Source organism: Kryptolebias marmoratus, linkage group LG6 (assembly GCF_001649575.2).
Source record: "Kryptolebias marmoratus isolate JLee-2015 linkage group LG6, ASM164957v2, whole genome shotgun sequence".
Classification (NCBI taxonomy): Eukaryota; Metazoa; Chordata; class Actinopteri; order Cyprinodontiformes; family Rivulidae; genus Kryptolebias; species Kryptolebias marmoratus.
In genome coordinates, this window is record NC_051435.1 from 24,478,586 (window position 1) to 24,503,312 (window position 24,727).

At 40.5% G+C, this 24,727-nt stretch overlaps 3 protein-coding genes across 3 annotated transcripts; all 3 read left to right on the forward strand.

Moving 5' to 3' along the window:
• Window positions 1-4,541: 4,541 nt before the first annotated feature.
• On the forward strand, window positions 4,542-5,668 carry LOC108249698 (olfactory receptor 11A1-like). The gene has a single exon (XM_017439239.3). The coding sequence runs from the start codon at window positions 4,554-4,556 to the stop codon at window positions 5,472-5,474; it is 921 nt and encodes a 306-aa protein (XP_017294728.1). The 5' UTR covers window positions 4,542-4,553; the 3' UTR covers window positions 5,475-5,668.
• A 7,306-nt stretch (window positions 5,669-12,974) lies between these two features.
• LOC108249703 (olfactory receptor 11H2-like) lies at window positions 12,975-13,989 on the forward strand. The gene has a single exon (XM_017439245.2). It carries the CDS (start codon window positions 12,987-12,989, stop codon window positions 13,905-13,907), a length of 921 nt encoding a protein of 306 aa, XP_017294734.1. The 5' UTR covers window positions 12,975-12,986; the 3' UTR covers window positions 13,908-13,989.
• Window positions 13,990-22,118: 8,129 nt separating this feature from the next.
• On the forward strand, window positions 22,119-23,042 carry LOC108249702 (olfactory receptor 11H2-like). The gene has a single exon (XM_017439244.1). It carries the CDS (start codon window positions 22,119-22,121, stop codon window positions 23,040-23,042), a length of 924 nt encoding a protein of 307 aa, XP_017294733.1.
• The last annotated feature ends 1,685 nt before the right edge of the window (window positions 23,043-24,727 follow it).

The following is a 24,727-nucleotide window of genomic DNA, read 5'->3' on the forward strand; positions in this document are numbered from 1 at the left end:
ATTTAACAATCCAAAAAGTGCAAGGTCAAACAAGTTGTAAAAGAGCCGGGGAAAGTTACGAAAAGTGAAACTATAGCCGACTGAGGATAATAATAGTCTGTTGTCATTTGATACTGTTACGTCGTAACAGGTACATATATATTGCTGCACTAAAATGCAGCAGATCTAATTTGTGAAAGTTCAGTTAAATGTCACTTCAAAATAAAGCTTGAAAAAGGTAAGAAATTAGATTATTTTTTTCATATTTTTCAGAGAATAACTGACAACGTACGTAATTGGGGTATATCATGATATATATCGTTATTGTGATATAAAATTATCCATATCGTGATATAGGAGTTTTTCTATATCGCCCAGCACTACTGGAAACACATCAGCGAAACACATCAGCTCTATTTTCCCCTGAGTTCCCTCAGTCCCGAGTGTGAATTTGCATCCCCATACATATGTCCTTTATCTTTCTACTGCCTTACACATGTAAGTGCCTCTTTTATTATAGCTGAGTACTTCATCTTGGCTGAAGGGGGGGTGTGGGAAACAAAAGCAACAATGTGTTCCATATTGTCTGAATGCAACTGTGTCAGAAAAGCTCACAATCCATAGTCCGAGGCATCTGTTTTGATGAATGTTTGCAGTTCAGGGTTGTAGATGGCAAGTGTTGGGCTTTTTAGAAGCATTGTTTTGAGCTCATTGAAACCTTTCTATGCTGCATCAGTCCATCTTAGTTTAGCTTGAATATCTGTATGAAGTTAGAGATGGCATGTCCTAGGAATGGAATACTTGACTGACCAAATGATCTTTGGCTAAAGTTGATCTGTTGGCCAATGTCTTTAACACATTAGAGAACAGCGTGTGGGTAATCATCATGACCATACACTATATAATATCATCTAAATAGTTCTGTACTTCTGAAAAATCTTTTGAAACTGTGCATCATAAGGCAGATGGTGCTGAAGCAAGTTTGTATGGAATTTGAATGAACTGAAATGTGAACAAAAGCAGTAAGTCTGTCACTATTAGGATGGAGAGGCAGTTGGTGGTAGGCTGAGCTTAAATCTAAAGCAGCGACATTGCTTCGAACATGGGGTGGAGGTCCACATCATTGAGCTGTTCATACTCCTTTTTTCCCTCAAAAACAAGCATGTGCTGCATTCAACTGCATTCATAGTCTGTACTGGTGCAGTTGGGATTGAACTATACCAGCTGACAGCAGTTCTTAAATTTTTAACTGCTGCATCCACTTGGCATGCAATGGTTGGCACGTTATCCTGTGTGAGGTCCTCGTGCAGCAGTGACTTATACCTCACAGCACTAAGAAAAACATTAGAAATGAACTGATCTCCTTTAATATCATTTTCTATCGGTCCAAAACAATTCCATCCAATTACCAGCCAGTCCCCTGCCTCTGTACAACATCAATACCTGAGTGAGGCACATAAGAGAATTGGCACCAACACTAGGGGAGCCAAGCACCAGCTACTGGTCAACAAAACTGTAGCTCAAGACTGTAAGACCAGACACACAAACCTGTGCAATGCCTGGATTCACTACAGGAAAGCCTATGACTCAACGCCACACACATGGATACTGGAGTTCTTGAAACTGTATAATATCAACAGGACACTAAGAGACTTCATTCACAACTTAATGGGAATGTGGAATACAACTCTAGAGGCCATTTCAAAGCCAACTGCACAGGTCAGCATCAAATGTGGCATATACCAAGGTGATGCTCTGTCCAATTCCTATTCTGCATGGGCCTGAACCCTCTGAGTTGAATCATCGAAAAAAGTGGCTATGAATACCGGTTTTGAAGTGGAACAGTCATCAGTCACCTCCTCTACATGGGTGACATCAAACTGTGTGCCAAAATCGACTCACTGTCCACCTCACCAGGATAAACAGCAGGGACATTAGCATGTCATTTGGACTTGATGAGTGCAGCCAAACAGTATCCAAGAGAGGCAAGGTGATCACAACCAAAGGGGTTAACCTACCTGAAGCCAACATTGCAGATGTTCAGGATAGCTATAAGTACCGTGGAGTCCTGCAGACAAATGGCAACCTTAATGAGGCCACAAAGAAGTCAGCCACAACCAAATACCTTAAGAGAGTAAGAGGTCATGAAGAGCCAGCTGAATGGCAAGAACAAAGTCCAAGCCATCAACATTTATGCAGTGCCAATCATCAGAGAAGTGGGCACAGGTGAGTGATTACTAACTTGCGGCAGGTGAAGATGGGCATGGCTGGCAAACAAGTGATAGGCTGAGGACAAGTGAATGATGACAGGAAGAGAAAGGGCACAAGAAGCAAAAACTATACAAAAACAAAACTAAACATGAGGACAACCAAAATAACAAAATAAATCAGTAGATCCAAAACAAAAACAAACCCTAAGGCACCCAAATCCTGACAACAATAACCTGGCCAAAGGAGGGGATAGAAGCCAATGACATTAAGACACGAAAGGTACTCACAATGTACATAGGGTTCCACCCTAAGTCCAGCACCCTAAGATTGTACACTAAGAGAAGGGAGGGAAGCAGAGGACTAGTGAGCATCAGAGCCACTATACAGGATAAAACAACCAAGATCCTGAAGCACATCAGGAAGAAAGCCCCCACTGATGATTAATCCAGACTGGCAAAAAGGCGATGGCTAACAAACTGGACACAGGGCCGTAGCTACCATTGAGGACATTGAGGTCCAGATCTCAGTATTTTTCTGCTGTGTATATTATAAAAAAATGAATCAAAACAACGCTTTTGAACGGCGTGGTTCTCTGCGTAGCTCCACCAGTTTACTGTAGGAGGCGCTGCAACTGTGTGCAGCTGCAGCCAAACTCAATGTCTACAAAAAAGAGTGCAGCTTTGCTACCTTACTGTTAAAATAAAGACCAGAAGAAGAAGAAGAGCGCCACTTACAGTGAAACACAACCGAGGTAACTTGCTAAAAATATTCTCCTTTAATTCCACAAAGCTGAAGTTGGTTTCTGATTGCAGCTTCCGATTCGGAAAATGGCTAAAGGGTGATTCCACCTAATTTTTCACTACCTTCAGAATCTTCAATCTACTCTAGTTAAAAAACTACAACACCTAGACACTTCAAACCTGGAGCAGATTATTCTGCACTGATTGCAGAACATTTAAAACCAAGTGTGTGATCTGTGAAACCTTAATCTAATTTGTGAAACCTCAATAAAGGGTCACTTCACCACTTTTTTTGCATCCAGACCACACTAGTGCTGGTCCAGCTCCAAAACTACAACACCTAGACACTTCAAACCTGGACTAGATTATTCTGCACTAATTGCATAACATTTAAAACCAAGTATGTGACTTGTGAAACCTTAATCTAATTTGTGAAACCTCAATAAAGGGTGATTTTAGCACTTTTCAATTTTACATCCAGACCACACTAGAACTGGTCCAGCTCCAAAATTACAACACCTCACTGGTATTTGATAAAAAAATAAAATCTTTGCTAAAATCTTGTGTTCTGAATGTGTTTGTGCAGCGTGAACAATCAACATTCATATAAACGAATTCATGTTATTTCAGTGAGTCATCATTGTTGTGCCCTGAGTCCTCTGTTGCTTAACATGACATCGCGCCCCATGCATTTACAAACACACACAAATACATGTCATTTACACATTCAAGTCACTTGTTTTAAATAAATGCTTCTATTAAATAAGTTTTGGTCTTCAATGGATAATGAGTGGTTGACCTCAGTATTTTTTAAAGTCTGGCTACGGCCCTGACTGGACATTGCGGTGGTCAACAAGACACAGAAGAAATTAGTGATGATATATGTAACAATTCGAAGCGACTGTAACATCGAGAAGAAGGAACACCAGAAGCTCAAGAAATACCATGGTCTGATTGAGGAAATAGAGAAGTTGTGGAGAGTCAAGGCCTTAGTGGTACCAGTGGTCATCAGAGCACTTGGTGGCTGTGACTGCCAAACTGGAAGAGAGGCTCCAACCGATCGCAGCAACAACCTCAGAGATCTCTGTCCAGAAGAGCACAGTCCTAGGAACAGCTAAGATACTGAAGAAGACCCTCAAGCTCCCAGGCCTATGTTCCTTAAACACCATGTTTGTTAGTACAAAAGTACCCTGTATGTTACTCCATAATTATCCTGTAAGTACCCTGTTATTTTCTTGTATGTTACCCAGGAAGTACCAGACTGTAATATGTATTGCAGTAATCTATATAGCATTATGTAATTCTACAGCTGATAGGAAAGTTTAAAACTTTTGTGATGCCACATCGTGTAGTAAAAACAGGGTTAACCCCATGAGATGAGATCCTATAGGAGGGAATAGCAATCTGATAAAAAATAGCTTTCCATTCACATCAACAATTCATTGCATAATTGTTGTAAGTAATTATCTGCACAACATAAGAAGTGCTTCAAAGCCCTGCACAACATAAGAAGGGCTTGAAAGCCAGGTCATGAACATATGTTCATTTTTAATTGAAGTGAATCAGTTAAAGAAGGAACTGAATTTGTTCAGTGACATATTACATTTTCTTTTTTGAACATTTATGGGTAATGAGATAAATGTGACCTACATTACTGTGGGTGGGTATGTGGAAATTAACAAATACAGATATTTGTATTTTTCTATTATGTTTACAGTGTATGTTTTAATAATCTGTAGCAATTCTGTCATTGTGTATCTGATCTATATTCACAAAAACCTCCATGAGCCCATGTATATTTTCATTGCAGCTTTGTTATTTAACTGTGTTCTTTACAGCACCACTGTTTACCCAAAGTTCCTGATAGACTTTTTATCAAAAGAACAGATTGTATCATATTATGCTTGTATTTTTCAGTATTTTATGTTTTATACTTTAGGTGGCACAGAATTCCTCCTGTTAGCAATCATGGCTTTTGACAGATATGTGTCTATTTGTAAACCTCTGAGATATCCAACTATTATGACAAAAACCACAGTGAATACTTTCCTGATTCTGGCCTGGTTTTTACCTGCTGTTCATTCTGCTGTATCAGCAACCCTGGCTGCTGAAGGTAAAATATGTAACTCAAATTTGAAAGGTATATTTTGTAACAATGCTGTATTCACACTTCAGTGTGTCAGATCAAAAACACTGGCTGTATTTGGGGTTTTTTGTTTATTAAATCTTGCAATACTTCCAATGCTATTTACAGTTTTTACATATGCAAATATATTTTTAATATCTTATCAAAGGTGTAAAACATTTAGGAGAAAGGCTGCAGAGACCTGTATACCTCACCTGTTAGTTTTAATCAGCTTTTCTTATTTGGCTGCATATGATATAGTTATAGCTCGAGTGGACTCTTATTTTTCTAAAACTGCTCGCTTTATCATGACCTTGCAAATATTTCTGTATCATCCCTTATTTAATCCATTCATATATGGGCTAAAAATGAAGGAAATTTCTAAACATTTAAAACACTTCTGTTCAATCAAAGTGTAGCTCTGTATTTGTCTGCATTTTTGTAACAATGCAGTTTTCAGTGTGATTGTTAAAGTAGTCTATTTGTCGCTCTGATCATAACTGCGCACATTTAACCTTTTATTCTGATATCTGTATCTGATTCATCAGGAAGAAAAATCACAAAATATGCTGTGAAGACCTGTTGTCCTGTTAGATTTAATAAGCTTATCCTGTTTGTTCAACAGATGACTATTAGACTATTATTCTATTTTACCAAATGCAATGCATTAAATAATGACTGCAAGTTTTTCTTGTATTGTCTTTTAATATCAGTATGACTGTGGAAGAAAATCTGTATATAAACACTTTGAGTTTTGCTTCTTTAAGTTCGTAGTTATGATACAGAAACAATGGACTTGCGACCTGTCCAGGGTGTCCCCCACCTCTCGCACAGTGATGGCTGGAGATAGGCACCAGCTCCCCACGACCAAAAAAGGTAAAGCAGGTAAAGGAAATGGATGGATAGATTGATGGTACAGAAAGAGAGGTTCTATTGTTCCCTGTAATACCACATAGATTTATATGTAAAAATATTTTTTCTAAAAACGAGAATGGAATTTTGTCGAGGTAGGTGTTAAAAATACAAATTTTATAAAACAGAAAAACCTGAAATCTAAATTATGCTACCCTCCCACCTGAGGCCTTTTTTGTGTAGAGTTTGCTTTCCTCTATCTGACCTTAGGTTCACAGGAAGGCTGTACCACAGACAAGGGCCATAATAAGAAAAATATGCCTCATCCTAGATTTTAGTTGTAATCTGAGCTTTGGATCTGAGGGATCTGGAGGGCTAATAAGGTAAAAGCAAATCTGATAAAAAAAAAAGTAAGGCTGAGACCACAGATACCCTCAAAAACCAATAAAAGAACCCTAAAACCAATTCTAAAATGGATAGGTCACAAATGCAGAGATTTTAAAATTGATGAAATGTGAGATTTCTGAAGCAGCTTCAGTTGAGATATAACAAGAGTTGTACTTTTCTGTACTCAGAGTTATACTCTTTTTTTATTATTATTTTTTTTTTTTTTACAGAAGGAAGAGAAACTCTGACAGTGTTTTTCAGGTTTTTGGGACATTTCTCACGTGGTGTGAGACTTGATCTGAAAAATTCATTGGCAGAGATTTTTTTTTTCGTTTGTTTTTTCTATTTGAATACTTGTACCAAATACTAAAACATCTGTTTAGCTATAATCTTAAGCATATTTCTGCGCAAAACCCTCTTGATTCACATTTCACAAATACTTTTCCAGTGTCTTCAAAAATGGCTTTAATATATTTCAGATTTTTTTTCAATAAGACAATTTCTAGACAAACTAGAAAAGTCCCAGAAACTTTTCTTCATTGTCAGTTTGTGCTGGTATGACTAGAAGACCTGCTCTGTTTGAATACTAGATCATATGATCCAGGGATGGCTGGTATAAATGTTTTGGTGGGGCTAAGCCCTCCCCGGTGTTTACAATAAAAATGTTAAAATACCTAATAAACACAAATTAAAAATATAGTATTACATTTATTTAATGTCTCTCTTGGTACAGAATGATTGACAGACATCTTGTCCCGCCCCCTCGGTTTGCTGCTCATTTAGGCTAATTTAGTTCAGCCCAGGGTCAGCCCAAGGCCTCAGGCTTCAGCAAATGAGGGTGGATGTACAATAATGTGCCTCGAGTGCAAGTGTACATGGATGTGGTTTGGCATGGACTGAGTAGGTACAATGGTGAGCAAGATAAACATAAACGAGATGAATAATTTAATTTCTCACCCGTTTTCCTGAATGTCTTTGGGTGAAAACCAAGAGTGAAGAGGTTGTGGGAGGATGAACCAAAGGATATTCAAAGAAGGAAAAGTGGCAAAATCGAACTTTATCTGTGACCTTGTTTCAGTAAAAGGTCTCATATATACCATAGACAGGTGCTGAATTACTAGATTGCAGGCTGATAAGACCTGCATTCATCACATTTTAGTTTTAATCAGCATCTCCTATTTAGCAGCATATGATGCATAGCCTGAGTGCATTCTAGTTTTTCTAAACCTGCATGCTTCTTATTGACATTGATCTTGACAAATAATGAGCCTTCTTTATTGTATAAACAGTATTTTATAATTGTTTTATAAATTATTGTTAATGCTTTCTAGAGAGTTTGTAAACTTGTATATAGCCTTTTTATAAAGCATTAAAAAAAACTTTCATAAAAGACCCCTTATTAGGAAGTAGTAATGAAAGTTTTGTATGAGAAGCACACATGGTCACTTTGGAGCCAAAAAGTTTTTTATTGATTACCATCTTGTTTTCAGTTTGTTATTTTTATTATATTGTTTCTGTTTTGAGTTATTGTTTCAGTTTAGTTTTTCCTGTTTGTGTTGAAGTGTCTTCAAAAGGTGGACGTTCACCTGGGTCTTTATAATAGTCCTTTATCACTCTTCCGCGTTTTAAAGCGGAAGTGGTGCGCAACAACTTCCGGTGGCTATAGCATTAGCAGTAAATAGTGAGAAAAATGTCTCAGTCTAGTTGCTGTTGTTTTTGTTCAGTTCCTGGTTGTTCTTGTGAGGCAAGAAAACAACCGTATCTGTCCTACCATGCTTTCCCAACGGACCCAGATCAAAAGAGGCAGTGTGTCTAAGCAATCAGATTGATTGATTTAGTTGAATTGCAAAGGAAAAAGTGCAATTTACAATATCTAGTAAAAACAAAAAAAGGTTAACTATTTAAGGTAACATTTTATAACTACACTATACATTGAAAGAGGATTATGCTGCAAATGAATATCCATAAAATCAAATATTTAGGGAGTACAACCTTACCAAAAAGCATTTGTAACACATAAATTACAAGACAACAGACAAACAAATTGTTCAATTTCATGTAAAAGAACTTGGTACTTTATTGTATTTTTCATGAGTAACTAAACTATTTACAAACTATTACTATACTAAACTATTTACAAACTATTACTATACTAAACTATTTACAAACTATTACTATACTAAACTATTTACAAACTATTACTATATTAAACAATTTACTAACTATTACGATACTAAGCTATTTACAGTGATTGACAGCCTTATTGGATTGACATAAAGATATCATAAAGCATCATCTAGCATCTCATAACTAACATGTAGTATGTTTTCTTTTACAAATTGTAATGGCAAACACATATCAGAATATTAAAATATTTTTTAAAAGTTTATACCATGTCTGTCTGAAATATTCCAAATAATTTAGCACACTAAAAAAAGCTTCTTTATCACGATGTTTATGTACTTCATAGGTTGTAGCTATCGGCTAGCTTGCTACGCTACTTCTTTTCTTACCTTGATAGCTGTGGATATATTCTTCATGGAAGAACTTGTATCCTTTCTCCAGTTTATTGGATCGGGAATTCGCCGCTGCGATTTCTTCCACATCAGCAAAAGACAACTTTGGCAAATTAAGCAACGATATTGAAAAGACTGACATTTTGCTTTGTGTGATTGAATAGACTCGCTAAAACAGGAAGTGTCCCAGCACCAGGAGACGCTACTTCCGGTTGCCGTGAAAAAGGCTTATCGCAGCAATTATGTACTGATCAAAAGAAATGACTTTACAGACATAAGTTATTCTTGAACAGTGAGAGTTTATTCAAAATAACAGATTATGTGCCGAATTGGGACTTCTGGCCCAATCTGTGAAAATCCCCCCTTTCTCTCGGGGCTGCTTCTTTTTATAAACATTTACCACACCCAGCTGTAGAACAAAACACTGGGACGGACCTTAACAGTATGGATTCAAGTACATTCAATTCCCTTTGTGGTCATAAGCTAGGGTCTTCAGACGTGCAACAGATAACTTTCCATATATGCATTTACTGCAGTAGCTTCAGACAATCGTGAGCTTAGGAGCGCACAGTCCACAATCCCAAAAAGGAATTGTACCTGAAGACAATGTTCTTAACTTGGAAGTCAGGCCCCATCGCAACACAGCACAGATGTAACACAGACACCTCAGTGTCACTATTCACTCCTCCCTAGTCACTCCTTTGCCTTCCTGCCACGTCCATCTACACCTGTCTCTAATCTTGTCAATTGCTTCACCTGTGCCCACTTGCCACTTACCTTCTGTTAAAAACCTGGTCATTTCTCCCACACCCTGCTGGTTCATTGATCTCTGTTCCCTGTCTTGACGCCGGCCATAACAGAACTCACCCAGGACTCTGCTGATCCCATCAACACCACTAGTCTCCTCGGTACCGCTCCCTTCCTCGCCAGTGCCGCCTACAGAGCCTTCAGTCCTTCTAGTGTTGCCTTCAGTCTTTCCAGCGCCACCTGCCGAGCCCCCAGAGCTTCCTGCACCCTCTGCCGAGCCCCCGGAGCTTCCTGCACCCTCTGTCGAGCTCCCGGAGCTTCCTGCACCCTCTTGTGAGCCCCCGGAGCTTCCCGCGACCTCTTGCGAGCCCTCGGAGCTTCCCGCACCCTCTTCTGAGCCCTCGGAGCTTCCTGCCCCCTCTGCCGAGCCCTTGGAGCTTCCCGCGCCCTCTGCCAAGTCCCCATCACCACCCACAAGGTCTGCCAGATCTGCCAGCGCTTCAGAGGGGGTCGGCGACACCTCTCCTCCAGACAGCATCTCTGAGGGTGTCGGCAACACCTTCATGCTGGTCAGCGTCTCTGAGGAGGGAAGTGACGACTCTCTGCAATTCAGCGTTGCGGAGGGGATCGACGACATCTGTCCGCCGGACACCTCTGCAACAACTCCACCGGCGGGTCAAGCTGATGCCGCTGCCACAACTCCTCTGGCAGGTCAAGCCAACGCCGCAACTCTACCGGCGGATCAAGCCAACGCCGACTCCACACCTCCACCGGCATGTCAAGCCGCCGCCACAACTCCTCGGGCGGGTCAAGCCGACGCCGCACCTACAGCGGCGTGTCAGGCCGACGCCGCCGCCACACCTCCACCGGCGTGTCAAGCCGACGCAGCTGCCACAACTCCTCCGGTGGGTCAAGCCGACACCACCACCACAACTCCTCCGGCGGGTCAAGCCAACTCCACACCTCCACCAGCGGGTCAAGCCGATGCCGCAACTCCACCGGTGGGTCAAGCCGACGCCGACTTCACATCTCCACTGGCGTGTCAAGTCGGCGACTGCACAATTCCACTGGCGGCTCCTTCCTAGTCACTCCTTTGCCTTCCTGCCACGTCCATCTACACCTGTCTCTAATCTTGTCAATTGCTTCACTTGTGCCCACTTGCCAATTACCTTCTGTTAAAAACCCGGTCATTTCTCCCACACCCTGCTGTATCATTGATCTCTGTTCCCTATCATGCTCTTGTTGCCTTGAATTTATGTTTTGCTCCTCACCTGGTTTTTGTTTATTTGTTTTATTAAATTAGTTTTCTTTGACATGAGTCCACATTCTGGGTTCGCCTCCTTACCCACTCTCCGACCTGACACTTACTTGAGTATGGTAATCAGAAGAAGTTGTTTGCATCTTAATGTCTTTTTAACCCTTGTGTATCGCTACAAGACGGCACAAGGGTCCAGTTGACCCCCCTCACCTTTGTCCTCCATCGGAAGTATTGAGGGGGTCGGATCGACCCCCCGCGCATGCTCGTCTGTATCCCTTGCGTATCGCTACAAGACGGCACAGGGGTCCGGTTGACCCCCCACCACCACCTTTGTCCTCCGTCGGAAGGAGGAGACGCGTCGTCCTCCTTGTTGCCGACGTCGTAATCATCGTCGTCATCTTCATCGATATCCTCGTCCCCTTCCCGTTTGTCCTTGCCTTTCTCTTTCTGTTCATCATCCTCCTCCGACAAAACTTCGAGGCGGCGGCGACGCCTGAACACGAACACCAGTGGTTCGGAGGTAGGAGCCGATGTCCACTTGACTCTCCGTTTGGCCATTTGTTTAAAGAATAAAACAAAAGGAATAAACAAAAATAAAAAAAAATAAAAAAAATTACCCGACTTTAACAGGAACACGTAAATGATACGAAAAACAACGCAGTGACGTACTCCCACGCGTTGTCGCTCGCCTCACAACTACAAACGAGACGAGGGGGGACAAAAAGAAAGAAAGAAAAGAACAATCCCTACAGAAAAGACATCGTACGAAGATTGTTTGTCGTTGTGTTTTTGTTTTTTTGTCGCATTCATGAACGGCGTCTTGGGTTCGCTCCTCCTCTTCCTCATCCCCCTCATCCGCCGCAGCCGCCGTGGCACGGCGTTGTGGCCAATAACGCGACTCCACCCTTCTCCTTCTACAACGCGCCGCCGTAACCACCTCAGATTCCCCCTTTCTCCTGCTATCGCTACGCGTCATCGCCGCAACCGCCTCAGATTCCCCCCTACTCCTACTATTGCTACGCGTCGTCGCCGCCTACTCCTACTACTACTACTACAACAACTACTACTACTACGCCGAATCCAAACGAGAGACGAGACGGCCACCACGCTGCGTGGATGGGCTTCTTCAACGCGTGGCTGCCGCCGCGACAGCAGCTCTTCCGAAACAAAGTGGACATGGTGGCTCTGAACGAACCCATGGAAGTTGATTGATTGAGTGACTCGCGTGGGCACAGGGGGGCTTACGCGATTGTGTTGAGTTGACCAATAGTGATATCAGGCAGTTGTCAGAGCATCCAGCAATCAGTCAAAACAGTCAATGAAGATTGTAAGACAAAAACAATGTTCATTATAAACAACTAAAGAAACTTTCTTTCTAAAGTTAAGGGGGTATCTCACAGGGCTGTGACTGTTGTAGACTGTGTGAGTGACTCAAAATTGCAAGAAAACAGGTAAATTTTCCAGCGTTGTCCCACTGAATTGAGTGAGTGCAACCAAGTGACCAGCAAGCCATGTGCTTGCATTGTTCTTTGGGGGGAAGGGGGCAGCTTTTTCCACCACAATTTTTTGCAAATTTTAGGTTTGAGCACAGACAAACTGTAAACAGAGCTATAGTTATTATTACCTGCTCTGCACTTGTTATTAGCTCAGGTAATCCAAACCTATAAAACACATCTTATTGCATTCATGGTCAACATTAGAACCTCTCTTTCTGTCCTCTAAAGTATCTCTGCTATCATTTCACCTTTCTAAAAGTTTCTCAACTGATTTTTAGCTTGTCAACTTATTTTTAAATACTTATTTACACTGCAACCATATATTTTTCTTTTCAGGATAAAGCTTAGTCATCATGTCAACATAAAAAAATTAGCTTCTCACATAGTATTATGCAATCTTACAGTTTACGCTGAGGATTTTAAACATGTTGTGGTACACTGTGTAGAAAAACACACTGAGATGTTAACCCCCTGAGATTAGATCCTTGGAGGTGAAAACAATCTGATAAACGTTCCACTGACATCAACCATTTAGTTTTTAAATGCTGTAGATAATGCACCACCGAGCTTAAAAAGCACTTAAAGCCCAGCTAATAAAAAATACATTGTGCAGTTCTTTATATACGTAAAATCTGTTCATTGAATGAACAATTGCATTTTTCTTTTTTAACACTTATGGATAATGAGTTCAATATTACCTACATTACCATGGCTGGTTATGTGGAGATAAATACATACAGATATTTGTACTTTTCAATCATGCTTATAGTATATGTTTTAATAATCTGTTGCAATTCTATCATTGTGTATCTGATCTATATTCACAAAAGCCTCCATGAGCCCATGTACATCTTCATTGCAGCTTTGTTATTTAACTGTGTTCTTTACAGCACCAATGTTTACCCAAAGCTCCTGATTGACTTTTTATCTGAAAAACAGATTGTATCTTATTCTGCTTGTATTTTTCAGTTTTTTATGTTTTATACTTTAGGTGGTTCAGAATTCATGCTGTTGGCAGCTATGGCTTTTGACAGATATGTGTCTATTTGTAAACCTCTGGGATATCCAAATATTATGACAAAAACCACAGTGAATATTTTTCTGGTTCTGGCCTGGTTATTTCCTGCTTGCCACATTACAGTAACTTCAATCCAAAGTGCTAAAGCTAAACTATGTAACTTAACTTTAAAAGGTATAATTTGTAACAATGCAGTTTTCACTCTTCAGTGTGTCAGACCAAAATCACTAACTGTGTTTGGGCTTATTTCTTTATTCGATCTTGCAATACTTCCAATGCTCTTTACCATTTTTACATATACAAAAATATTTATAGTATCTTATCAAAAGTGTAAAACATTCAGAAAAAAAGCTGTTGAGACCTGCATACCTCATCTGCTGGTTTTAATTAGCTACTTCTGTTTGATGGCATATGATGTAATTATAGCTCGAGTGGAGTCTGGATTTTCCCAAACTGTTCGTTTTATAATGACATTGCAAGTGCTCTTATATCATCCTTTGTTAAATCCATTCATATATGGGTTGAAGATGAAAGAAATTTCTAAATATCTAAAACTTATTTGTTCAACCAAAGTCTAAGTCTATATTTGTCTGCATTTTTTAACAATACAATATTTAGTGATTGTCAAAAATATAGTCTGTTTTTGCTGCTCTGATGATGACTAGACACATTTAGCTGTTTAAACATGTATCTGTATCAGAATCATCAGGAAAAAAAAAAATCACAGATTATGTTGCTGTTTGTTCTGTCGTTTTTAATCAGTTTGATCTGTTTGCCCAGCAGAAAACTGCTAGCCTGAAATAAAATGTAAAAAATTTAGTGCAATAATTCAATGTTGTTTTTGAATTGTCCTTTTATATTAATATATATGAATGTGGACTATAAGGCCAAAAAAGTATGAACACTTCAAATATTTTTATTTATTTTCTTAACTTCTGTCACTGTTTTTAAGTGACTATGAATTAGAAGTTGTGGTACAAAAACTGGGATGCTACTAACATTTTTTTAATGTAAAATTCTTTATTATAACAAGAGAAATTATTGTTTTTCTAAATCTTAATTAAATTTTTTGTCAGTCATACAGATGTACGAAAAAAAAAGATTAAAAGAAATGAATAAAGAGCACCAGTTTTGACAGAAACTAAGTAAGGAGCAAGTTAAATGTAGTCAGGACTAACACTATTAACACTGATGTTTCATTTCTTGTAAACTTTAATTTCACAAATGAGTGCTTCTTAATTGCAATCGTTTGATCTGATTTTACTGGTTCTGATTTTACCTTTTTGTAAAGTAACTTTGGGTGCTGATGTTACAAGCCCTGTTTGTTCCCATAGTGAAAGGGGGGCACTGCAGAGAGGGACATGGCACCCAAACATGTCTGGCATAAGGTCACACCTGCTCTGTGAGTGTTCAAATGCTGCTGATGTAAGTAAAATATGCAGCTTCCTGCCAACTAATAGCATTAGGACAGCTATAACTGTGCTTGGATGATGTAAAATAGTTTGCCACATGGATGTGTTCTGTGTTTGCTGACTCTTGGAAGAAATAAATACTGTTTTTTACAGGGCTCGGTGGATTCAGACCAAGCAGACAAAGGCAAAGTTTTAAGGTTTTTATTATAGCTGCTACGCTAATAGGAACACTAGTTCCCAGAACTGCACTCTCTTTGTGGAGCAGAGGAAAGCTCGGGGCAGGTAAGACCACCGAGGGCTGTGAGTAGAGAGGGGCAAGGTCTTTCAGCGAAGGGCTTAGGCTAGAGTGAGAGTCCAGGGACAGGCAAGGGGTCAAGGCCAGGAGGTCAGAAGTTAGAAGCCAAATCCAAAAGGTTACAAACCAGTAGACGTAGTCCAGTGTGGGGAAGCGAGATCGGTTTCCAAGAGTCAGAGTCTGTGAAGGTGTCAGGCAAGGAGCAGGCAAGGATCGAGAGTCGAGAGTCAGGCAAGGGTTTGTGATCGAGAAGGCAGGCATGGACTTTGAGAAATGGACTTTGAGAAGTCCATGCCTGGGGTTAACCGTTCAATAATCTGGCAGGGAGTGTTCTTCTTCTTCTTCTTCTTGTGAGAGGGAGTGTGTGGAAGAGTGGAAGAAGAGAGAGTGCGAGAGTGTTTGTATATTTTCTATCTCTGTTTTTTTCTTACTGTTTTTCACTTGGTGCTTATGTTAATAGTTTAGTTGTGGTTTTTTTGTGTTAGTTTGTCACGTTTTAAGTTTTTTTTTGGTTGGGTTCGGGTGTGGCCGTCAGGCGTGCCTGGCTGGCCGGCGTCTGACGACACCATGGTGTCTGGTGGTGGGGTTTTCTCCGCGCTGACAAGGAAGAACGGCGTCAAGGTAGGCGCTGGTTCTCCGTGCAGCGTGGAGGAAGTTTGTTTAGCCGTGGGAGAAGTAATCAGACATGGGTCCATCAAGTCGGCAGCTCGCATGAATGGAGCTGTCGTCTTGTTTGTGGAAAAAGTGGAGCAGGCTCAACAGCTGGTGGAGGTGGGCGTTTCTGTGAGCGGCTTGTTTCTACATGTATCGCCGTTAACACTGCCTGCTACTAAGGTAACACTTTCAAATGTACCTCCGTTCATTAGCAACGAGTTTTTGATAAAAGAGTTGTCTCGGCACGGCAAGGTGGTGTCGCCAGTTAAAAAAGTTCCATCAGGCTGCAAATCACCGTTGTTGAAACATGTTGTCTCCCATAGGAGACAACTGTTTATGATATTGAACCGACGTGATGAGGAACTAAACTTGCGCTTTCATGTTAGATTAGATGATTTCGATTATGTGCTTTTTGCAACGTCTTCCAACATGAAGTGCTTTGGCTGCGGTCAGGAGGGGCACATTGTAAAAATGTGTCCCGACAGGGCCGGGCCGGCCCTGCTGAATGTGGTGAAGCAGCGGTCCACTGCTTCTGAGCAGGTGGAAGACCCACTTGACGAAGCTGCTCCAGCGGAGGAGCCTGCGGCGGCTGCGGGGGGTCCCGCAGTTGCGGCAGAGGAATCCGCGGCGGCAGCAGAGGGGCCCGCTGTTGCGGTGGAGGAACCCACGGTGGTGGCGGAACCCACGGTGGTGGCGGAACCCACGGTGGTGGCGGAACCCACGGTGGTGGCGGAAGAGTCTGCTACAGGAGAACTGGCAGAAGGTATTGTTGAGGGTTCAGTAGTGGAAGGTGAGGAAGCTGTAAAAATGAGTGTATGTGTGGGAAAGGATGGAAGCACGGTGTTGTGTGGTGATGGGGGGAATGGTGGTGGTGGTGGTGGGGTAAATGATGGTGAGGGTGAAAGTGAAGTGGTAGAGAGAGGTGGTGTGCAGGGAGAGCAGGAGGAGGTGAGGGGCGATGACGAGTATTTAGTGTGTGGAGATCAGGGAGGGAAAGGAGAGGTGCAGGTGGAGGGACAGAACAATGCAGAGTTGGTTTTTGTAGCTTGAGTGGCAGGAGAGACGGGTGAAGCAGAGGACACGATGGAGCTGGAGGTTTCAGCTCCGTTAAAGAGGCGAAGCAAAAGGAGGAATGTGGTGGCTGCTGTGCAGGCCAGTAAACAGGCCAGCAAGCTGGCTGCAGAGAGGAAAGAGCTGTCGGACACTAGCGACGCTGAGAGCTGAGTCTCTGACACCAGCAAGATATCTGTATCACAAACGAGCATAAGAGAACTAAAATACCCTTCAGAATCTTTTAAAACTTTTTTAGAACACACTAAAGGACTTAGAGGTGTAAAGACTGAAAGTCATTTTCCTAATTTGAGACTATTTTATTTCTGTGTAAGACATCATATAAGGAACAAAGAGCTATCAGGTTTTACAGATTCAGAGGTTTTTAGGTTAAAGAAAATAATGACAAAAGTTAGAAAACAACTTTGATTTAAATAATGCATAGTTGCACTTTATTATTTTTTATGGTCTTTTGGTATTTTGTTTTTAGCTTCTTACCTAATATGGATTCTTTTAAAATAGCATCTTTGAATCTTAACGGGGCGAGAGAGGCTGAAAAACGTGCTTTGATTTATCAAACCAAAAGAAAATCGATGTAATTTACCTGCAGGAAACGCACAGTGATCATTTAATAGAGACAGACTGGGGCAGAGAGTGGAGGGGGGAGGTCATTTTAAGTCATGGCACCTCCCAGAGCGCAGGGGTGGGCCTCCTTTTTTTCCAGAGCTTTCATCCCAAACTCTCTTGAAGTTGAACATGTCATTCAGGAGAGGTGTCTTTTAGTCAAGACAAAGTTTGATCTTTTATGTATAGTTTTTATTAACATTTATGCTCCTATCACCAATGCAGAGAAAAAGCGTTTTTATGAAAAGATTGGGGAAAGGTTGGGTGATTGTGGGTCTGAGGACTATAATGTTTTTATAGGTGGGGATTTTAATTGCACTGAAAATGAATTTTTAGATCGCATCCAGCGGCCCAACATACTCTGCGGCGCCTGGTCTCGTCTCATGGTCTGGTGGATGTATGGAGGAGGATGCATGCAGGCTCCAGGCAGTACACATGGTCCTACATAAAAAAACCAGAATCTCTTTAGCTCATCTCAATCGTTTTTATTGTTTAAAACACTGTTTTAACGTATTTAAAGCCTGCCAGATTTTACCGGTGTCTTTTTTTTAGATCACTTGTTGCTTTTAGGTAGTGTTTTATCAGAAACATTTTACCTAGAAGCGCTTACTGGCATTTTAACTGAGCTCTAACTTATGATCAGGATTTTAGGGAGGTTTTACGTTATTTTTGGACTGGTTTTAGACAAAAAAAAGTCTGATTTTACTTGTCTGAGACAGTGGTGGGACTATGGAAAAGTTCAGATAAAACTGCTGAGTCAACAGCACACTCTGAATGTCACCCGTGACATTTCCAGATCTATCAGAGATCTGGAGATAAATATTGTGGAATTAGAATGACTTTGTGAATCCACAGGAAATTGAGAGCATATTGAAGCTCTCAAATCTAAAAGGCTAACTTTAGCAAATCTGCTGGAAAATAAAGTCCAAGGCGTATTGGTCAGGTCCCGGATCCAGAACATCATGGAGATGGATGCTCCCTCTGGCTTTTTCTTCAGCTTGGAGAGGAAGCACGGGCAGAGGAAGCTGATCCACTCTTTGCTGTCGGACACAGGAAAGCAACTGAGTGAACCAGGTGAGATCAGGAGGAGGGCTGTGGAGTTTTACAGTTCTCTGTTCCATAGTGAATATAAAGAGAACGAGGAAATGTTCCGGGAGTTCTGCGATGAACTACCCCAGGTCTCTGAGGAGACCAACTCCGACCTAGAGCGCCCCCTGGGGCTTCAAGAACTCCACACAGCCCTCCTCAGTATGCAGGGCCAGAAGTCCCTGGGCGTTGACGGGCTCACAGTGCAGTTCTACAAGGCCTACTGGGACTTTCTGGCCACCGACCTGCCTCTCCATTTGCCTTTCTTTTAAAATTAAAAACAGTTAGGACTGCTGCTGGCAAACGGTCCTGTTTTTTGGCGTGAAGTCAGCCCACCACATAACTAGGGTTGGAGCAGTGCTCCTCTTTGATGTTATCTGAACCAAGTTCTGATAGTAATTTCCACATTGGAGATTATGGATCCAAATCTGAAGAAGGTTTTTGTCTTTTGGGAAGCCAAAAAATGAAACTCCAGTGGTATTCTCTGGCCGGTTTGAACAATTAATTCCAACAAACTGAACTATATTGTACTGGTATTTAACCACTCACTGATGAATGGCTGAACTTCAGCGGATTAGCGATAGTTACAGAAAAAGCCAAAAACCCCTGAGTGGTTTCTTCAATTTCAGAATTACCAAAAAATATAGTATAGTATTTTTTTTAATTTAAAATTGTTACAAAAAAACATAGTTATGGCTATATTTTCACTGATGTTAGCTTCAAAACACATTTCAGTTCAGCTTTAAAGATTTAATAACAAAACAAAATGGCGATGTGGCAGCACAAACTTCCAAAGAAAAAACACAAACAGACACAGGGGGGAAACTGGAGGCCCAAAGCCATGTAAAGCCTGACTGTGGATGAACAAAAGAGATGGGATTAAATAGGACTGAGTTAACATAGAGATGAGAGGCAGCTGAGCTAAATGAAACAAGAAGCAGGAGAAGATGGGCATGGCAGGAAAGGAGAGCAGAGGCTGACAGAGGAAGAAGTGGTGTGGGTACAGAGGAACACAAGGAATAACAAACATAAACACAGAGGAACATAAAACACATTTAATAAAAATTAAAACAAAGGAAACAAATTTCACAGTAAACACAAAACTACCAAGAAAACAAAACAAAACATTCTCCTAAGGGATGGCACCTGACATCCAAAAAACATGACATAACTTGAGAAGGAGGAAGGGAGGAACCAGGATGGAGGGCTTAAAGTGCAGTTAAAAAAAATAGTCAAGGTAATAAGTCCTGAGGCAGACACAATTTCGTTCAAAAGGACTGGATGGACGGCTCAGGGCACGTCCAGACTAGAGACAGGGTTTGGGTGGACATACTGAGGTGCATTCAAACTAGAGACAGAGTTCAGGTGGATGGCACTGAACCCCGTCAGAGACTGAATGCAGATGTAAAGATCCTGGAGGCCCGAAGAGCCTGGAGACCCAAGGTGAGGTGGCTCTGAAGACTCAAGACATGGAGAACCTGGACACTCTGGAGGAAGGGGCCCTGGAGGCACTAGAACCAGGAACTCAGGAGGCTCTGATACTGGAGTGGTGGGTCTGGTACTGAAACTGCAGGGTCAGAAGGCTTGAGGAGAAAAGGCCCAGGAGTAGCTGCAAGCATCACTGGATGATCTCCCATAGAAACTACTGGAGACTCAGGAGGCTCTGCATTAGACACTGCAAGCAACACTGGGGGCTTGAGAAACATAAAGATTGGAGACTCGAGGAACTTAGAGACCTGAGTCTTGGAGGGGTCATGAGATGAGATTCAAAGGGCTTTGAGGAGCTGAGGCTCAGAGGTAGAAGACTGAGAGTGCCCTTTTGTTGAGGGTTCAGAGGGCTCAACAGCTGCAGACTGGGAGAGCTATCTCTGGCTGGAGACCCTTGATAACTGGTGCTAGGGAGATCACATGTGCTGGTGACTCTGGTGACACAGAAACTGGTGACTACCGGAGTCCCACAGACATCTTTGATGAATGGAGGTTGACAGGTGTCCTTCCAGATGCCCCCGGAGATATGAACCTAAGAGCCTTCTATCCGGAACCCTCTGGAGACTTATAGCTGGGCAGCGTTCGTCCAAACCTCTGGGGATATGGAACTGGAAGGCATCCATTCAGACCCCCATGGAGACAAGGAGGGGAGAGGCATTAGTCTAGACTCTTTCAAACATCACTAGCAGAAAAGCATCCTTCTGGACCCTCTTAGGAACTGCCAGAAGACATCCTCCTGGACCCTTTTAGAGACAGCCAGCAACCCCAACATTTCCTGAAAATGTCATCAAAATCTGTTAATTAGTTTTTAGGTAATTGTGTAAACAGACAAATGAACAAATAAACCAACCAACACTATCAAAAACATAACCTCCTTGGTGAAGGTAACAAACCAGAGCTCACATGAAGCAGGAGGCAAATAAATGTATTGTCAGGATGTGGATGACGGAGATGAACCCAGGTTGCAGACTTAAAAAGAAAACTCATTTATTAAACAAAGAAACAAACAAAAACAAAAGCTGACAAGGCAGCAAACAAAAAACTAAATTCAAAGTGAAACAGGAAACAGGAAACAGGAAACACGGAGCGAGACAGCAAGAAACAAACATCAACATCAAACAATGGACCAGTGAGGTATGGGAAGAGTGACTGGGCTTTTAAGACTGGGGATAACGAGGTGAGTGGGAACAGGTGGAATGATTACTGAGTCGGGACAGGTGAAGATGGGCGTGGCTGACAGACAAGTGAATGAATGGGGGAGAGTGGAAATGAAAACACAAACACGAGGAGGACAGAACCTAGATGAACCAAGAAGAAAACAAAAACCAGATAACTAAAAATAGGAAACAAAACACAAACACAAACCAGAGAACTTAAATAAACTAAAACAAAAACAAAACCCAGAAAAAGCCAAATCACCACATGTATAAACTAGACAAAAATACAAAACTGGAACACAGGTAGAAACAATAGAGACAGGTAACAGGGAACAGACTGTAGAATAAAAACGAGTCAAAAAGGAAACATAGTTTTAAAAGCTGTTTAAAACTAATAAAAGAAATGTACTTTCCAGTTTTTAGCTCTCAAAGGGAGCAGGATATGGCAACTGTTCTGAGTTCTGTTTGTGTAATTATAAAGTAAAAACACACAATAACTTCTCAACATCTATGAACCTGGCTTCAGTCTTACTCTTTCTGAACCACTTTTTCTCTTTTTTGAACAAGTTACAAACATCTATCCATCAATCCATTTTCTTTGCCCGCTTCTCCATTCTGGATCGCATGGAGCAAGTTACAAACAAAGAAGGTAAAAAGAAAATTCAGCTAAAACTGTAATCTAGATTTCTGCAATTATATGAGGGATTTACATTGTCTAGGCTTTATGTTATATTGACTTTATCTTACTTGGTGTGGAATACTATAGTTATGTCATGTTACAGCTTTACAGAGGAAACAGGGAAACGGTATGATTGGCCTCCAGGGATTAACTCCTTAGTGAGGAGCAGAATCTAATAAAAAACTTCCTACAGACAGTTTGTACATTTTGCAGATGACAAAATACCACTTTTACGGTCTCTAAATTCAGAAAAAGAAAAATACACTGCAGACTGAATAATGATCTAGTGCAGCAAACATTTACTTTTCAATACATGAACAGTTACAGTAGTTTAAAGAATATTCATGGATAATGAGGTAAATGTTTCCTATATAACTCTGTGGGGGTATGTGGAACTGAACAAATACAAGTATTTGTATTTTGCTATTATGTTTACAGTATATATTTTGATAATTTGTTGTAATTCTATCATTGTGTATCTGATCTGGACAAACAAAAGCCTTCATGAGCCCATGTACATCTTCATTGCAGCTTTGTTATTTAACTGTGTTCTTTACAGCACCACTATTTACCCAAAGCTCCTGATTGACTTTTTATCTAAAAAACAGATCATTTCATATTCGGCTTGTCACTTTCAATTTTTTATGTTTTACTCTGTAGGTTGGGCAGAGTTCTTACTCTTGGCAGTGATGGCTTTTGACAGATATGTGTCTATATGTAAACCTCTAAAATATCCTACAATCATGACAAAAACCACAGTAAACATTTTTCTTGTTCTAGCCTGGTTCTTTCCTGCTTGCCACATTGCAGTGCAGGCAATCCAAAGTGCTAAAGCTAAAATATGTAACTTAAAAGTAAAAGGAATAATTTGCAACAATGTCATTTACTCAGCTCATTGTGTGAGATCAAGACCTATTACAGTTTTCGGGGTTGTTGCTTTAATAAATAGTGTATATCTTCCAATGCTCTTTACAGTATTTACATATGCAAAGATATTTACAATATCTTATAAAAGTTCTAAAACATTCAGAAAAAAAGTTGCTGAGACCTGCGTACCTCACCTGTTGGTTTTAATCAGCTATTTCTGTTTGGTGGCATATGATGTAATTATAGCTCGAGTGGAGTCAGATTTTCCCCAAACAGTTCACTTTATAATGACAATACAAGTGTTTTTATATCATCCTTTGTTTAACCCATTCATATATGGAATCAAAATGAAAGAAATTTCCAAACATCTTAAAAGGTTGTTTTGTGCAAGCAAAATTTGACATTCAATGTGTTGTCATTTATCTAAAATCAGTAAGTTGAAACCAGATTCTGCCGGAGTCCTGAATTACATGTTTAAAAACTAATTTCATTTACATTTAATTTATGGTGGCACTAAAGTGACTACAGAATGTCAATGTCTTTTTGTATTGCATGTGTTATTCTGTCCTAAAATCAGCAAAGAGTCATCGTTTCTTTCATCATAAAAATCAGACTGAAGAGTCTTAAGTGATAAACCCATAATCAGCATTTTAAATGATAAAAATGTAAATGCCAAAGTGCTTTTTTTTGTCTTTTTCTTTATGCCAATGCACGCAGTGGTTTGTGTTGTCATTTTGCAGGACTAAGGTCTTGGATTTGACACCCAGATGGGGCCTTTCTACAATGAGATGCATGTTTCCCCTGTGCTTGAGTGGGTTTTCTCCAGATGTGCTGGTTCTCTGCCAAAATTCAAAAACATGCAGATTAGTTCAATTAGCAGTTCTAGATTTATCTGCGGTACGAGTGTATAGCTGTTATTTGTGAGTGTTTATATGTTGAAAAACTGAAAAATTATAAATATTTCTGGTTTAAGGCATGTTGATGCCTGCTCCATTAACCCTTTTTTTGTGTCTCAAAGACCTCAAAGCTTGGATGGCTCTCAACTTTCTGCATTTTAATGAAAAAAAAGAGCAAGATACTTGTTTTTGGACCTAGTGAAGCATGCCCAAATTCTCCAGTTGACCTAAACCGACTGGCAATGTTTGTTAAGACCACAGTCACAAATCTTGGTTTTAAAATGGATAGTGATTTTAAGCTTGACAATCACATAAATGCTACAGTCAAGTCTAGTTTTTATCATTTACGAAAATTAGCAAAGGTAAAACCTATTCTTTCCAGGCAACAGTTTGAAACAGTAATCCATGCTTTTATTTCATCATGGCTGGACTACTGTAATTACCTTTATTTTTGGAGTCAGCCAGTCCTCACTTACAAGGCTGCAACTACAACTTTTAACAGGAACACGTAAGAGAGACCATATTACCCCTATTTTAGCTTCTCTCCACTGGTTTCCTGTGTATTTTAGAGTTTGTTTTAAAATTGTTTTGTTCATTTTTAAGGTTTTAAACAGTCTTGCCCCACCCTATTTTGCAGAGCTTCTCTACCGCTATACTCCCCCTCGGTCACTCAAGTCTGCTGACCAGTTGCTCCTGATTGTTCCCATGTTTAAGCAGAAGCTTAGAGGAGATAGGGCTTTCTCTGTCTGTGCTCCTAAACTACGGAATGCTCTGCCTTTGCACATTCAACAGGCCCCTTCACTATCCATTTTTAAAATTTGCCTGAAAACTTATTTTTAGTCTTTGGCCTTCAACCTAACTGAGATTTGATTTTATTTGATTTCAGTTCATTTTATTGGCTCTGTTTTTCTCTGTTTATTTGTGTAATTTTATTGGGTTTTATATAGGCTTTTCATCTATTATTGTGCACTTAGTTTTGCCACTTTATTTTATGCATTCTTTTAATTACTACTGTTGTTCATCACTTTGTTTCAGCTGTGGCTAGTGCTAAAGCGCTTTATAAATAAAGATGATAATGATGATGATGATTAAATAAATATTTATGCACTCATTTGGGCACCAAACATTTATGTCATTACTGTTTAATAATAAAATCAGTCTCATACATTTTCTATAAGTTTTTGTCATCT